Genomic DNA, 13,730 nt, shown 5'->3' with positions numbered 1-13,730 from the left:
TCTCTCTAACCTGCAGTGCTCACTTTCGACAGCTGAAGAGGTAAAACATGCTTACACAGTTATGGTAGGGCATTACACGGTGACATGTACCCTTCAGCCTCCAATTTATGGATTTTAGTTTATTGCACTTTTTTTTATTTTTTATGGCAAGCATTGATCTGTTGCTTGATGTTTGGCTTCAGACAGCCTAATTCATTCTCATTGCCACATTGTATTTTGTGTTGATACTATTAAAGCGTTCATGGACCTTCCAACAACATCTCTTTCCCAGTGCACAAAGAGAAGCGTTCCTCTAATCTTTTTTTAGTATTCGTATTTTTATGTAACCTTGTTTAAATTTTAATAGTATGCGTAACAGAACGTTATACCGTTTAAAGCTCAAATACGTCCGTTCTACAGGTTTATCTAGTGATATAATGTATGCATTATCTCCATGGTGCAAATCTTTGTCTCTCTTACTTTTGTTGTTGGAAGTCCAAAACAGCTGCTGCGAGGTAATAGTTGTCACGTTTGCACGATATGGATGTTTTTGCATGACGTTGGCTCTGACACGCGTTTCACACTTACTACATAGATATTAAGGAGGTGGTGGTATCAGTGACACTGCATGAGAGAATAGCATTTCTGCCAATTCCTCTTTCTTTCTTTCTTTAACCAATTTTTGTTTTATTTTAAAACGCATTATGAAAAAGTGAAATGTGTGCTGGGCAACAAGCAAAACGAAACAAAACAAAAAGTCCTGTAACTGTGATTAATTTTCTAATGTTTTGTTTTTCTAGTGCTCCCTTTGATAAAACTGCCAACATCACATTCTCCCTGAATGCAGATGAGGAAAGTGTAAGTTGTTTTGGGTTTTTTTCGTGTTTTTTTTTTTTTTTTTTGTTTTGTTTTTTTTAAAATTTAAAAACAGAAAAATTCAATTTGTGGTAGAAGAATTCAATTGGTCTCTTTCTATATATTCAGCCGAATTCCAATTTGTTTGAAATTTGCTACAAAGAGCGCATTCAGCAATTTGATGACGATGAAGATGAAGGCTCAGATGGAGAAGATATCTGGCAGGAGAAAGAGATCCGATTTTCTTCAGGCACAATGCAGAGTACTGGCACCAGGTAGTGTAATGTGTATCACTTAAGCTTGATTGTGTAAATAGGTCATAAAGAAAAGGGGTAATAAATTGATCAAGGCCACAAATCATAAAAAGGCTCCTTATTAGCTGATTGCTGCTGGTTCGACATATGACACATGGCAAATAGCTGAGTAACCGCCAACATGGCAGCTATTCATGGAAATTATTTGTTAGCATCTCTCTGCTCTGACACTGGGACGTCCCAAGCTGAGAATCCCCCTTTCCATGACATCCATATGAGAAAACCCCTTTAATATCTATAAATCCAGAACCTATATATATATATATATATATATATATATATATATATATATAGTGCCAGAAACGAGATTGTACTCCCGAAACTGCAGCAAAACCATTTCAAAATATGGATCAATTTTGCAGCCATGACCATTTGTACAATTATTATTATTTTTTTAAACTTACAATTTTTTATTACATTTATAAACTGTAGCAATACAAAAGATGAACAGCCAAGTGTACCAATAATAAGACATTACATGTGATGTATGGCATATTAGAACACTCACAAAGTAAGCAATTGAAGAGCTAGGTAACTAAGGCAAGACAGATGAAAAAAACAAGTCAAATACAACAAAACAATCAAAACTTGCAGCCTACATATAAATGGTAATCATAAGAAGATTGAGTACTCCTATATTGAGAGTAAATCAACTCCTATTGTTCATGAGCAGATGTATGTCACAGAGCAATTACAATAAAAATTGTCCACTTCACGTCATGCAGTCTTCCAATAATCGGCTGTAAATCGGACCCATTCGTCCCAATCAAAGAGACATTTAGAGGTGTTACCCATCCGAATCGCTATCTGTCTTTCCATATTAAAGTTACACTTTACTTTATTTATTATTTTTGAAATAGTCGGAACTAATCTACTCTTCCAGTTACGCGCCACTGCGGATCTAGCTACAGTAAGCGTATGGGAGATGACCATTAGGTTGCCCTAGGTAATTCCTCCAAAGTTTAGGGTACCAAGGGAAGGGGGTTCGTAATAAACTGCCCAATAAAATCTTAATTTGTTCCCAAAAATCCCGAATCGCAACACAGTCACACCATACATGTAACAGGGAGCCAATTTCTGTATGGTATCTCCAACACCTATTAGAAGCTCCTGGGTAAAACCTGGACAATCTGTACGGCGTATAATATCAATGATAGAGCGGTTTCCTAGCAACTTCCAAGGGGTTGATGCACCTAGAGGTTTTTTTTTAGAAATGGAGAAGATAAACTGCTACTGCTCCGAAGGGAATATACGTTTGAGATCTGCTTCCCATCTAAGGATAAAGGGTAATGGGTCGTCCAATCAGAGGACAATCCTAGCTTGTTATGCCTTCAAAATACCCTTGGTCATATAATGGGAGTTCGAAAAAAATGGGGTGTCGGGTGACTCTGGTTCAAAGTTCAAGGATTGCACTAAATGGCATATTTATAGAAGTCTCTGTTCGGTACCTCAAATAAACTGTGACTGTATTCAAAGTATACATCCCCAGTGGCACCGAGGAACCTAAGTCAGTGCTCGGGATCATTACTTGCAATGCCAAAATGGGAATCTTGTTGAATTTCAGGGGAGGTAACTGGCGAGTGGGAGTCTATCTTCTCCACAGGGCAACACTGGAAGAGATTGTACCACTCATACTAACAGATGTTATAGAGGATAGAGCCTGGCACCATAAAAAGTTACATAGAGATGGTTGTGACTGCAAAGACGCTTCCATTCCCACCCCATTTTTTACACTTTTGACATACACGAATAAAACCTGAATTTAAAAAAAATCTGATTTTACCCCCATACCCATATGTTTTAGGAAAGTAAATACTTGGCACATTGTGAAAATGCCACCCAGCACTTTACACTCATGGGCGCCTTTTATTCAATTTTATATCACAATCTAGCACGGTGTGTAAAAAAACAAAAAAAAACATTCTGCTTTGTTTGTGGCTAAATGTGTGACCCAAGCAGATTCTGAGACACACAACAACTCCTAAAAATAGAAGTTCAAGATATGCAGAGTTCATATATTTCACTTTTGCCTATATCTTCATGTAAATATATTCACATTATCATCAGAACTGAATAGTTAAGTGTATTCTTAGTACCGACAATTATCTTGTCTGATTGCTGGGGACCCCACAACTGGAATCCCCACCAATCGTGAGAACGGGAATCCTGAAACCCCAGTTCCCCCACCTGGTTACGCCTCCACCCCGTTACTCCTCTCTGCTCGACCGCAGCGTGGAGGACATTGAATGGAGTGGCGGTTGAGTACACTCGCTGCCACTTCATTCCAAGCCTAAAGGAGTGACTGATAGCCAAGCACAGCTCATTAGATTGGCGGGTGCAGGCTGGATCGACACTCCATTCAAGCTCCTTCTCACTGCGGGAGGTGCAATGAGGAGGACTGGGGGCTTTGACATCCCCGTTCTCGCGATCTGTGGGGTGCCAGTAGTGGGGCCTCCAGCAATCAGAAAATTCTCACCAATCCTGTGTATAGCGGAAAATAGTCGATTCTGGGAATTTCCTTTTAATGACGTGCAATTGCTCATCTTCTTACTCCTTTGGTAGAAAAAAAACTTAGTGTATCCTCTCTTGTTGGTTAAAGAGATGGCATGAAGAAAAGTTCCTGTATCTAAAGTCCAAGCAAAATTGGTCTACACGTAATTGCTTTAATTTAGCTTTTATAGCATCCATTCTGCCTTGCAAAAGTATGGGCTTTTTGTGTTCTTTTTAGGAGTTGTGGGAGCACAGATAGTGAAGATAGTCGAGATTCTGATGAAGAGGAGGAGGATTCTGGGGGTGGTACTAGTACTAATCCTTCAACAACCGATCCAGCACCAGAAACATCAGAAGGTGGGTGACTTCGAGTGTCCACCTAAAAGAAGATCTTAATTATTAATGTACACTGTATTATATTGGCGTAATTACTCTGTAAGAAGAAGGTTTGAGAAGATCATTTGTTTTCCCCCTCTTCAGCCCCTGGCTGGACAGCAACATTTGATTCCACATCTACAGATGCCTCAATCTCCCCGTCGGTTACGTCCGAAGATACTGGTTCGTCGGTGTGGGCAGAGAATGCACCTAATAACGGTAGTGAAGCCAACTGGGCAGCCTTTACAGATCCCGGTAAACAGACCAGGTATTGTAGATTTTATCTTTTGCGCCTTAGTAACAAAGTGTTGTCAGAAGATTATATATCCTGGGAATGTTCATAAAGTAGAATACTTTTGTCTATTTTCCAGTGAAAATGCGTTGTCCAAATAAGTAAATAATTACCTAATTTTACGTATTCTGATTTAGGAAAACTTCTAACTTTTGTGTTTGTGTTATTTTGTACATCCTTTTTTTTTTTTTCTGGGGTTTCTGAAGTCCTATAAAAAAGCACACCCAGAGAATGCCTTGTTTTTAAAAAAAAAAAAGACTAAAGAATAAAGCCACAAGCCAAAACGCTGTTTGACTATATAAACTTTAATGTAACGTCAAATAAAGAAAACGCATGAAACATACAGCAGTCCAGCTTTACCAGTATATGGCTGTTTTGGGTTTAAGTCCTCAGGTTCACAATGTCTTGTGCATGAACCCTTTACGTCACAATGCATGGGGGAGCCGAGTGGTCCCTTCTTGAGGCACTGTACTCTCCCTTAGTGGCATTTCTTTAATGTTACGTGTGACTTTTACTTTCCTCACACGTTCTCATGGGAATTCCTGAGAGAAAAAAAAACAGTCTCCTTTAAAATCAAAGCGGCACACACACAAATATATGGGCACCTCATTACAGATTTGCACCCCTCGGATCCGTAATGCTGCCGTATGCAAAAGGCCTTGATTGTCCATGTATTTCAGCATGTTCTAAATGGTTTGGGCTAACTGAAGGGTATTTCTGTATTGTGCGAAACTAGACATGGACCGCACATCCACAGTATATACGTTGATCTGAGCTGATAGGCATTATTTATAAACGTGAACATGAGGTTCTTTGTTAACATTTTGATCAAACTGTATGAACCCACTTGCCGCTTCAAGGCAACCTCTCAACTCCTTAACGCCGAAGGACGGATATAGCCGTCCTCAGCAGCTGCTAGTTGGCGCAGGAGGACGGATATATCCGTCCTGTGATGGCGTGGGTACTGTCACTGTACCCACGCGATCAGCGGCAGGAGCACGGCTGTTCTACTCAGCCTGGCTCCTGCTGCAACTGACGGAATCGAAGCGCGCTCCGATTCCGGCAGTTTAACTCATTAAATGCCACTGTCAATAGTGACAGCGGCATCTAATGTGTTTGACAGAGTGAGGGAGCTCCCTCTGTCACCCGATCGGCGCCCCCGCAAACAAATCGAGGGTCGCCGTTGGGTTTCCATGACAGCCGGGGTCTAACAAGGACCCCCAGGTCTGTCTTCAGCAACTGCCTGTTAGGCGATGCCGGAGGCATGACCTAACAGGTTGCCTGTCAGTTTTACACTGACAGGCAATAATGCTTTGGTATACGAAGTATACCAAAGCATTATATATGTGATCGGCACATCGCATAGTGAAGTCCCCTGTGTCAATCAGTTAAATAAAGTTTGTGGAAAAAAAATAAAATAATTACAGTCAAAATCAAATAAAACTTTATTCAGTAAAAGTGTCAAAACAAATAACACATACACATATATGGTATCCCCGCGATCGTAAGAACTTGACCAATAAAATTAACACATTAATTAAACCGCCGGATGAACGGCGTCCAAAAAAACCGCAAAAAACAACGGCAAAATTCTCTATGTACCCCAAAATAGTACTAATTAAAACTACACATTGGCCCGCAAAAATCAAGCCCACATACGGCCACATCGACAGAAAATTAAAAAAATGACGGCTCTTGGAATGCGGCGATGCAAAAACAAGTAATTTTTTTCTAAAAGGCTTTTTATTGTGCAAACATAGGAAAACATATAAAACCTTTACATATTTGGTATCCCCGTAATCGTGCCGACCCATAGAATAACGTTAACATGTTATTTACACTCCATAGTAAACGGCGTAAATTTATAACGTGAAAATTAATGCTGGAATAGCTGCTTATTTTCAATTCTCTCCAAAAATAAAGTTAAGAAAAGGTAATCCATATATTGTAAGCATCTAAAAATGGTACAATTACAAAATACAACTCATCCCACAAAAAACAAGCCCTTATACGGCTATGTCGACGGAATAAAAAAAAAGTTACGACTCTTGGAATGCGACCGTGAAAAAACAATCCTTGGTCATTAACGTGCAAAATTGCCCGGTCATTAAGGGGTTAAAGTGGGTCCCAGATATCACTATACTGATATTATATAGTGTATTGTCCTCAATTTCTTTTGTTTTACTTGGCACCAGCACTCCACACATTTGACCCAGCTGATTTTAATTTAGGAATGACCTCATAAGCGTTTCTGCTCTTGCTTGTGCTCTGTTGGTCAGTGGGAGCGCATGGTAAGGTGAGCTTTTTCCATCTGTTCACATGTTGTGGGGCTGTGTGGTGGTATCTGTTGCTGTAGAGCTGCACTTGTGGGGGACGTGGCCCAGAGCCAAGAAGGCTTGGCACAGCCTGATAGCATGGGTGCTTTTGGGCCTCTGGGTTGCTCCCTCTGCTGGAGCGGTGGCTGTGGCCGCCATGCGGTGCTGCAACCGATAGACTAGGGACCCACTTCGAAAGAGGCAGCCTTAAAGAGGCTCTGTCACCAGATTATAAGTGTCCTGTCTCCTACATAATCTTATCGGCGCTGTAATGTAGATAACAGTGGTTTTTATTTTGAAAAATGATCATTTTTGAGCAAGTTATGAACAATTTTAGATTTATGCTAATTAGTTTCTTAATGCCCAACTGGGTTTTTTTTAAACTTTTGAACAAGTGGACATTGTAAAGAGGAGTGTATGACGCTGACGAATCACCGTCATACACTTCTCTCCATTCATGTCCATTTGTACTCACAGCACAGCATGATCATACACCCACATTAACTTTACTGAAGTGTGAATAGACATTGCATCCTGGCTAGAGGTGATGTCTATTCACTGTCAAGGCACTACAGTACAGTTGATGTGGGTGTATGTGACAACACAGCGTGATCACGCTGTGCAGTGAAAGAAGCTAGCCATGAATGAAGAGAAGTGTATGACGCTGATTGGGCCAGTTGGGCATTAAGAAACTAATTAGCATAAATCTAAAATTGTTCAGAACTTTCTCAAAAATTAGAGTTTTTCAAAATAAAAACCACTGTTGTTATCTACATTACAGCGCGATCAGATTGTGTAGGAGACAGGGCACTTATAATCCGGTGACCGAGCCTCTTTAAAGTGGCAAGTGGGCTTATACAGTTTGATCAAGATGTTAGCAAACATGTTTATAAATTATGCCTAGCGGCTCAGATCAACGTATATATTGTGGAGGTCCATGTCTAGTTTCTCACTATACGGAAGGGTATTTCTGTTTGCCTTCGACTATATAGGATTCAGACAGACCTGAGCAGTATCCCATATGACATAATATTATATCTCCTTACTAGTTAAATAAAATGGGTTTACATGGAAGAATCTGCCACCCCTTACTTCTGTATGTAACTTGCTAAAAGAGCTAGTACCAATAAGGGGGCTGGCTTAAGAATGGAGTAGTCACAGTGCCAACCCCCTGCAGGCACCTGATTGACGAAGCGCCAAAACATACAGGATGGGAGGCAGCCCTAATTCACGTCACGTAGGAGGAGACTGCATAGCGTGACAGGGTTTTTACCTGTGGATTCTGCACAGAATTGGAAATTAAAGTACATTGTTAAGTGAGTTGAATTCATATCCTAAAATTAATGGTCAGGAAGTTTTGTTCTCTGGATATCTTCTTTAACCCTTTTTGTCTGTTTAGTTGACAGTCAGGATATGTTGTTGTTTTTTATTATTATTATTGGTCATTATAGAACGTTCTCTCTTGTTTTTCACAAGTTTCCAATCAACATCCCCTGCCGAGGCACCTATAGAATCAGAAAATTGTTCAGCTCAGGAAGTAAATAATGGTGATTCATCTGATACATCTATAACAGAAGGTGAGTGTATACTGCTGTGATATATTGTTTGCATGGGGGTTTGACCTGCAGAAAAAAGTGCTCATACTGCTCATATACATTATTATAAACTGGTATTTTCCTGCATGTCATTGTGGTTTTTTTTTGTTGTTTTTCTCAAATCTCCCCCTCACTCCAAACAACTAGAAACCATGAACACCTCAGCCACACTGGTTAACTCCCAGGAAAGTATAGCAGCCCCACAATGTTCAGCTGCAGAAACGGGTACGATCACACCATCTTCCAGTGAACCTGGGGTTGAAACCATCTGCAGGTTGGCTTTAAATGGTGAAACTGCTGAGCCTGTTATGCAAGGTGAAACTGTGACAGAAGATAACAGGTACGGTGAAAACATTTTTAGCCACTGACTTCTTGTCTCCTTTTGAAAAGGGATGGGGTTGTTTGTGCAGTCTCAAAGTATTGTTTCCCTTCTTTGTCTGCTTTCATATGCCCCACTAGAGCTTACCTAGGTAATAAAGAGAGAACCTGGATTTCGGTGATTGCAGGACTGCATTGATTTTAACTCCCTCCCGTCGTAAACAATTTTCAGATTTTCATTTTTGTTTTTTCCTCCACACATTCCAGAAGCCATAACGTCTTTATTTTTCCGTCGATATAGTACTATGAGGGCTTGATTTTTGGGGGACGAGTTGTCGTTTTTTGCACCACCATTTATTTTGCCGTATAATGTACTAGGAAACAGGGGAAAAAATATTTGTGGGGTAGAAAATGAAAAAAACTGCGATTCCTCCATGGTTTTTTGCGCACCGTTTTTACGGAATTCACTGTGCAATTAAAACAACATGTTAACTTTATTCTGTGGGTCAATACGATTACGGTGATACCAAATATATATAGGTTTTTCTATATTTTACTACTTTTAGGCTATGTTCACACGGAGTATTTTGGGGAAGGAATATCTGCCTCAAAATTCCGTTTGGAACTTTGAGGCAGATTTTCCTCTCCCTGCACACCGATTTTCGCACCGTTTTTCGCCCGCGGCCATTGAGCGCCGCGGGCATAAAACAGCGCGAAATACGCTTTCTCTGCCTCCCATTGAAGTCAATGGGAGGTCAGAGGCGGAAACGCCCGAAGATAGGGCATGTCGCTTCTTTTTCAATGGGAGGCATTCTCGGGCCGTTTTTGCCGAGTTTTGCGACGCGGTTTCCGCGTCAAAAAACTCGGCAAAATACTCCGTGTGAACATCCCCTTACAAGTAAAAACCTAAGTGTAAAAAAAAAAGAAAATTTATTTTGTGTCGCCAAATTCCGAGAGCCACAACTTTTTTATTTTTCCGTCTATTAAGTGGTATGAGGGCTTGTTTTTTGCGGGATAAGCTGTAATAAAATTTTGGGGTACATGCGACGGTTTGATCACTTTTTATTTCATTTTTTGTGGGAGATGAGGTGACCAAAAAAATAGAGATTCTGGCGTTTACAATTTTTTATTTTTTTTTACGGCGTTCACCGTGCGGGTTAAATAATGATATATTGTAATAGTTCAGCCTTTTACAGACACGGCGATACCAATTATGTTTATTTATTTACTATGCTCTAGAGGGAAAATAGGAAAAGGGGAGTTTTTTGAACTTTTAATAGTCTTTTTACACAAAAAAAAACTTTAACTCATTTTTACTGTTTTTATTAGTCTACCTAGGAGACTTCAACCAGCGATCGTTAGATCGCTTGCACGATATACTGCAATACTAATGTATTGCAGTATATTGTGATTCTGACAGGCATCTATTAAGCCCTGTCAGAGGCAAGGCTTAATAGGTGTACAAAGATGGCGGACCTGGGGGTCTTCATTAGGCCCCCAGGCAGCCGTAACAACCATCACCTCCCTGCGATTGCGTTGCGGGGGGCGCGATGAACTGTCAGAGGGGGTCGTCCCCCTCTCTCTCACTATTTAAATTCTGCGGTTGGTATTGAGTTAAACTAGCGGGATCGTGCTCGAGCGCGATGCCGCTAGTTACTCTGAAGTGTCGGCTGTAACATATTTCCCCTTCCCGGCTATGACGTAACTGTATGTCATATGTCGGGAAGGGGTTAATAAACCACCTGTTATGCATTTACACTGCTGTTTTCTCAGCAATCGTACTCGATCTGTGGACTAGCCCTCTTGATTACTCACTGGCATGGGATCTAGTGTGTGAGAAAGGGGTGTACAAACTATATCCATTCTATATTACACAGGAGGCAGATCAGATATTCAGTGACCGAATGGGGCAGATCTAAAATTGGTATTGCACTGGAATTCGGGGCTCGTTGCACCTTTATTTTTTGGCGCAGATCATTTTAGACGAATTTATCAATTAAATGCGCAAAAAAGTATAAATGTTTGCAACTCGCCTGAAAAGGGGCCACGTCTTAAGATGCTTCAAATTGCACAAAAAGTTTGGACTAAAATGATCAAACCAAGAGGTGGTGTTACGATAAACAGAAGTGTCTAAAAGGTGCACCAAATCTATCCAGCATGAGCCACTGTGATAAATTTTGCACTTCTAGTCCAATTCTAAGCTGTCTGAATTTAAGACAATACTAATAAATCTGTCGTAATATGTGAGAAAAGTCCTTGAAATCCCGACATGTTTGCACTCCTCATGTTTCCTTCTTATTATGTAGGGTGGAAGATAGAGCCCCGTCTACCTCACAGATGGATAGCATTGCAGAGTCTAAACAGAGCTTGGAATTAACAAATGACACTTTAGATAAGAACCCTAATGAAAACCAGACAGAAATCCGGTAAGAAATCTAATACTGCAGTTCATCTGACCTCTTTTTCTGGTGTTAAAGTGTCCTGAGCGCGGTAAAAATGCATGCATCTCCGAGGTCTCTGCTAAACTTTTTTCATGGCTACTTAGAGTTAAGTAATGACTAAGATTTTGTACCTAGGTCATTTTCTTGGGTCAAGGCTAGTAATAGAAAATTAGTTTACAAGTATTGAAACCGTTAGTGAATCCCTTCAAACGTTCCCTGTAGGCCTGCTCATTTGTTATCCACACAACTTCTAAATACACTTACATATGTTTATATGGCATGGTGGGTGGCCATGGTATTGGGCTTTCGTTGGGACATACCTTGGGGAATATGCTGCACCAATGGCATGTCAGCCATTTTCTTCCCATTTTCGCAGCGAAAAAACAAGTGCCATGGTGCGCCATACTGGTGCTCATCACTTCAGCACTGTAGACCGGATTCTTCTACTCCATTCCTCTGTTTGCATCAGCGCTAGTCCACAGTTTCCACTACACACGTGACACGCCACAACCCTAGCTGTCACCTGATGGCGGCAGCTTTATCAGCCAGCATCCCTTTATTTGCATACTGCATGAAGTCTCTCTTATGGAGGTGGGCTCAGGAGCAGGGTGGCTGTTCCACAGCAGGGTCTCATGAACGGACAGTCCTTTTCTTTTCCCACATTTTTCTCTCCGCCAGACTCTGGGTGCCAGCGACAGTCCTTGGTCATTCTCCAGGAGCCATTTATTCATAGTTTCTTCAGCCTCTTCAGTCTTCTGCCAAGTGGTACACGGCACCGGGGGTCTGGTAGGCCAGCCTTAGGACTGATTATCTGTTGTTTTTCTAAGGGGTCACTTATTTATTTTTTTAATAGGTGCAGCTTTCTCCAGGGGTCACTCTTCCTTGTGACCATGTTGGTTGCCCATTAGGTGTCTGTTTTTCCTCCTTCCTTGTGACATATCTTCGTCTCGAAGATTCCACCAGGCAGCCGGCACTGGGGGCCATCGTTGCATAATAGAACTGTGTGCCGGATGCAATAAAAAGTTTACAAGCGGCCAGTCTTACCCATTCTGCCGACAGTGTCAACAACCCAGGACCCAGTGACAAACACTTATCTCTTTTATTTATTTCCTATTTTTCTAGGTAAACATTGTCCCCTAATGTGGCATCAGAAATAGATGACTGTACATCCAAAGATCTGCATTCGATATACTTTTGGATTTTAAACCCGGACAAAAAGACCAAGCCTCTGTCTCTGTACAAGTATAAGACATTTCATAACTGAATCCAGAATCCGTTGTAATCCATTGTATAGAAGAAGATTGTGAAAGCAAGAGACAAACAATACTATTTTTTTTTTGCACTGAAAAGTTAACAGCATATATGTGTTTGTGTATGCATGTGCATATATATATGTAGAATATTATATGTACACACATCTATCTCACACATGCTTTTATATATATTTATATATGAAAGTGGCTATGGTAAATAAAAAGAAAACAGGAACTAATGAAATTTAAATTATATATACATTTTATTTTACTCTTTTTGGATGGCAGAAGATGCCACAGACTTAAGCACAATAAGTCAAAGCCAAATCTTTTTTTTTTTTTTGCCATTCCCCACTTGATCCAGTACAAAAAAATAAAATATCTATGCAGATGTACACACTGCAATAATTGACTCGTGGACTTGATGCCTCGGCTGGATTATTGCCCTTGTCAGGCATAGTTGTGTAATTCCTTCTGTTGTCAAATGACTCTGATTAAAATGTAAACTTTTTTCAATGTCCAAACCGTTTACATTATAATGCACAGGCATCACATCCTCTGATTTTGTCTGCCATAATAGCTCATTTCTGTAATGTGGTTGGTTACCAAAAAAAAAATCCTCCTACAATGAAAAAAAACTCCTAATTTGTTAGTTTCTCAGTTATAATATTAGCAGTGCCTTATTGTCATCCCATGAACATGTAACCCATTAAAATGTGCTAGGAATGACATTACCCAGTCTGTGTGTGTTGTGCATCCTAAAGAGGTCTTTAGCTTTAGTTTAATTCTTTGCAGCTGACTGGTTCGCAAACATTTTCACAGATTCCGCGGTCTGCTTCAGAACTTTTTCTACCTTAAATATTGCTTGACGAAGTGGTGATCTGCGATCTACCAGAAAGTTAGACTGAACATGCCCTTATGTTTTCCAAACACCGGGACTATCCATTGCTGGCAAATAGTCTCAATGTGTGCTGACTGATTTAAGAAAGCACATTGATTTTATTGAAAGGTGGAATTAAAAAAAAAAACCTGAAGAAAATGGCCCTGAAGAGTTAATCTAGTAACTGCTATCTAGTGCTAGTTGTTTAGTGACTCCCTTTGTGCCCACTGGTTGTAGGTTCCCGACTTCCCTTGTTTAGTCTTGTTTCTAAGAGGGTATAAAATCTAGTGTGTTATCCAAGCAGGAAAGTGGAAGAAACCTTTTCATTTATGGGCCTAGCCACTTGACTATGGTCTCTTTAAATGCTACCCTAGTTTAGAGCTTCCCAGGGGTCAAGGTATTAGGGGGTTGCATTTTATGAATTGAAACAAAACTAGGGAAGGCCAAATACAGGAAATCAACTGCCCTAAAGCTTGTCGACAAACGATAGACCACCAGTTATAGCATTATGCTATATAGTCCCGGCTAGACTGCTGTGAAAGACTGTAACATGTTCACGGGTGTGAGGGAGCCTGTCCCTTTTTCTAGGTTCAGATGCGTCTTGTGAGTATAGGGAGGCTATA

At 40.5% G+C, this 13,730-nt stretch overlaps 1 protein-coding gene across 3 annotated transcripts in view; it reads left to right on the top strand.

Moving 5' to 3' along the window:
• Positions 1 to 12,961, top strand: part of PPP6R1 (protein phosphatase 6 regulatory subunit 1) — a 69,933-nt gene extending 56,972 nt beyond the window's left edge. For 2 of the 3 annotated variants that reach the window (XM_075839924.1, XM_075839922.1), the window contains 9 exons: positions 17 to 40; positions 780 to 837; positions 964 to 1,109; positions 3,877 to 3,995; positions 4,119 to 4,281; positions 8,097 to 8,197; positions 8,363 to 8,555; positions 10,840 to 10,959; positions 12,097 to 12,961. In XM_075839924.1, coding sequence (XP_075696039.1) covers positions 17 to 40; positions 780 to 837; positions 964 to 1,109; positions 3,877 to 3,995; positions 4,119 to 4,281; positions 8,097 to 8,197; positions 8,363 to 8,555; positions 10,840 to 10,959; positions 12,097 to 12,100 — 928 coding nt within the window. In that variant the 3' untranslated portion in view covers positions 12,101 to 12,961. The remainder of the gene's footprint in view (positions 1 to 16; positions 41 to 779; positions 838 to 963; positions 1,110 to 3,876; positions 3,996 to 4,118; positions 4,282 to 8,096; positions 8,198 to 8,362; positions 8,556 to 10,839; positions 10,960 to 12,096) is intronic. The other variant, XM_075839923.1, reaches the window with a different exon arrangement.
• Positions 12,962 to 13,730: the final 769 nt, after the last annotated feature.

Source organism: Rhinoderma darwinii, chromosome 10 (assembly GCF_050947455.1).
Source record: "Rhinoderma darwinii isolate aRhiDar2 chromosome 10, aRhiDar2.hap1, whole genome shotgun sequence".
NCBI lineage: Eukaryota > Metazoa > Chordata > Amphibia > Anura > Rhinodermatidae > Rhinoderma > Rhinoderma darwinii.
This window is presented reverse-complemented; position numbering and strand designations above follow the sequence as displayed.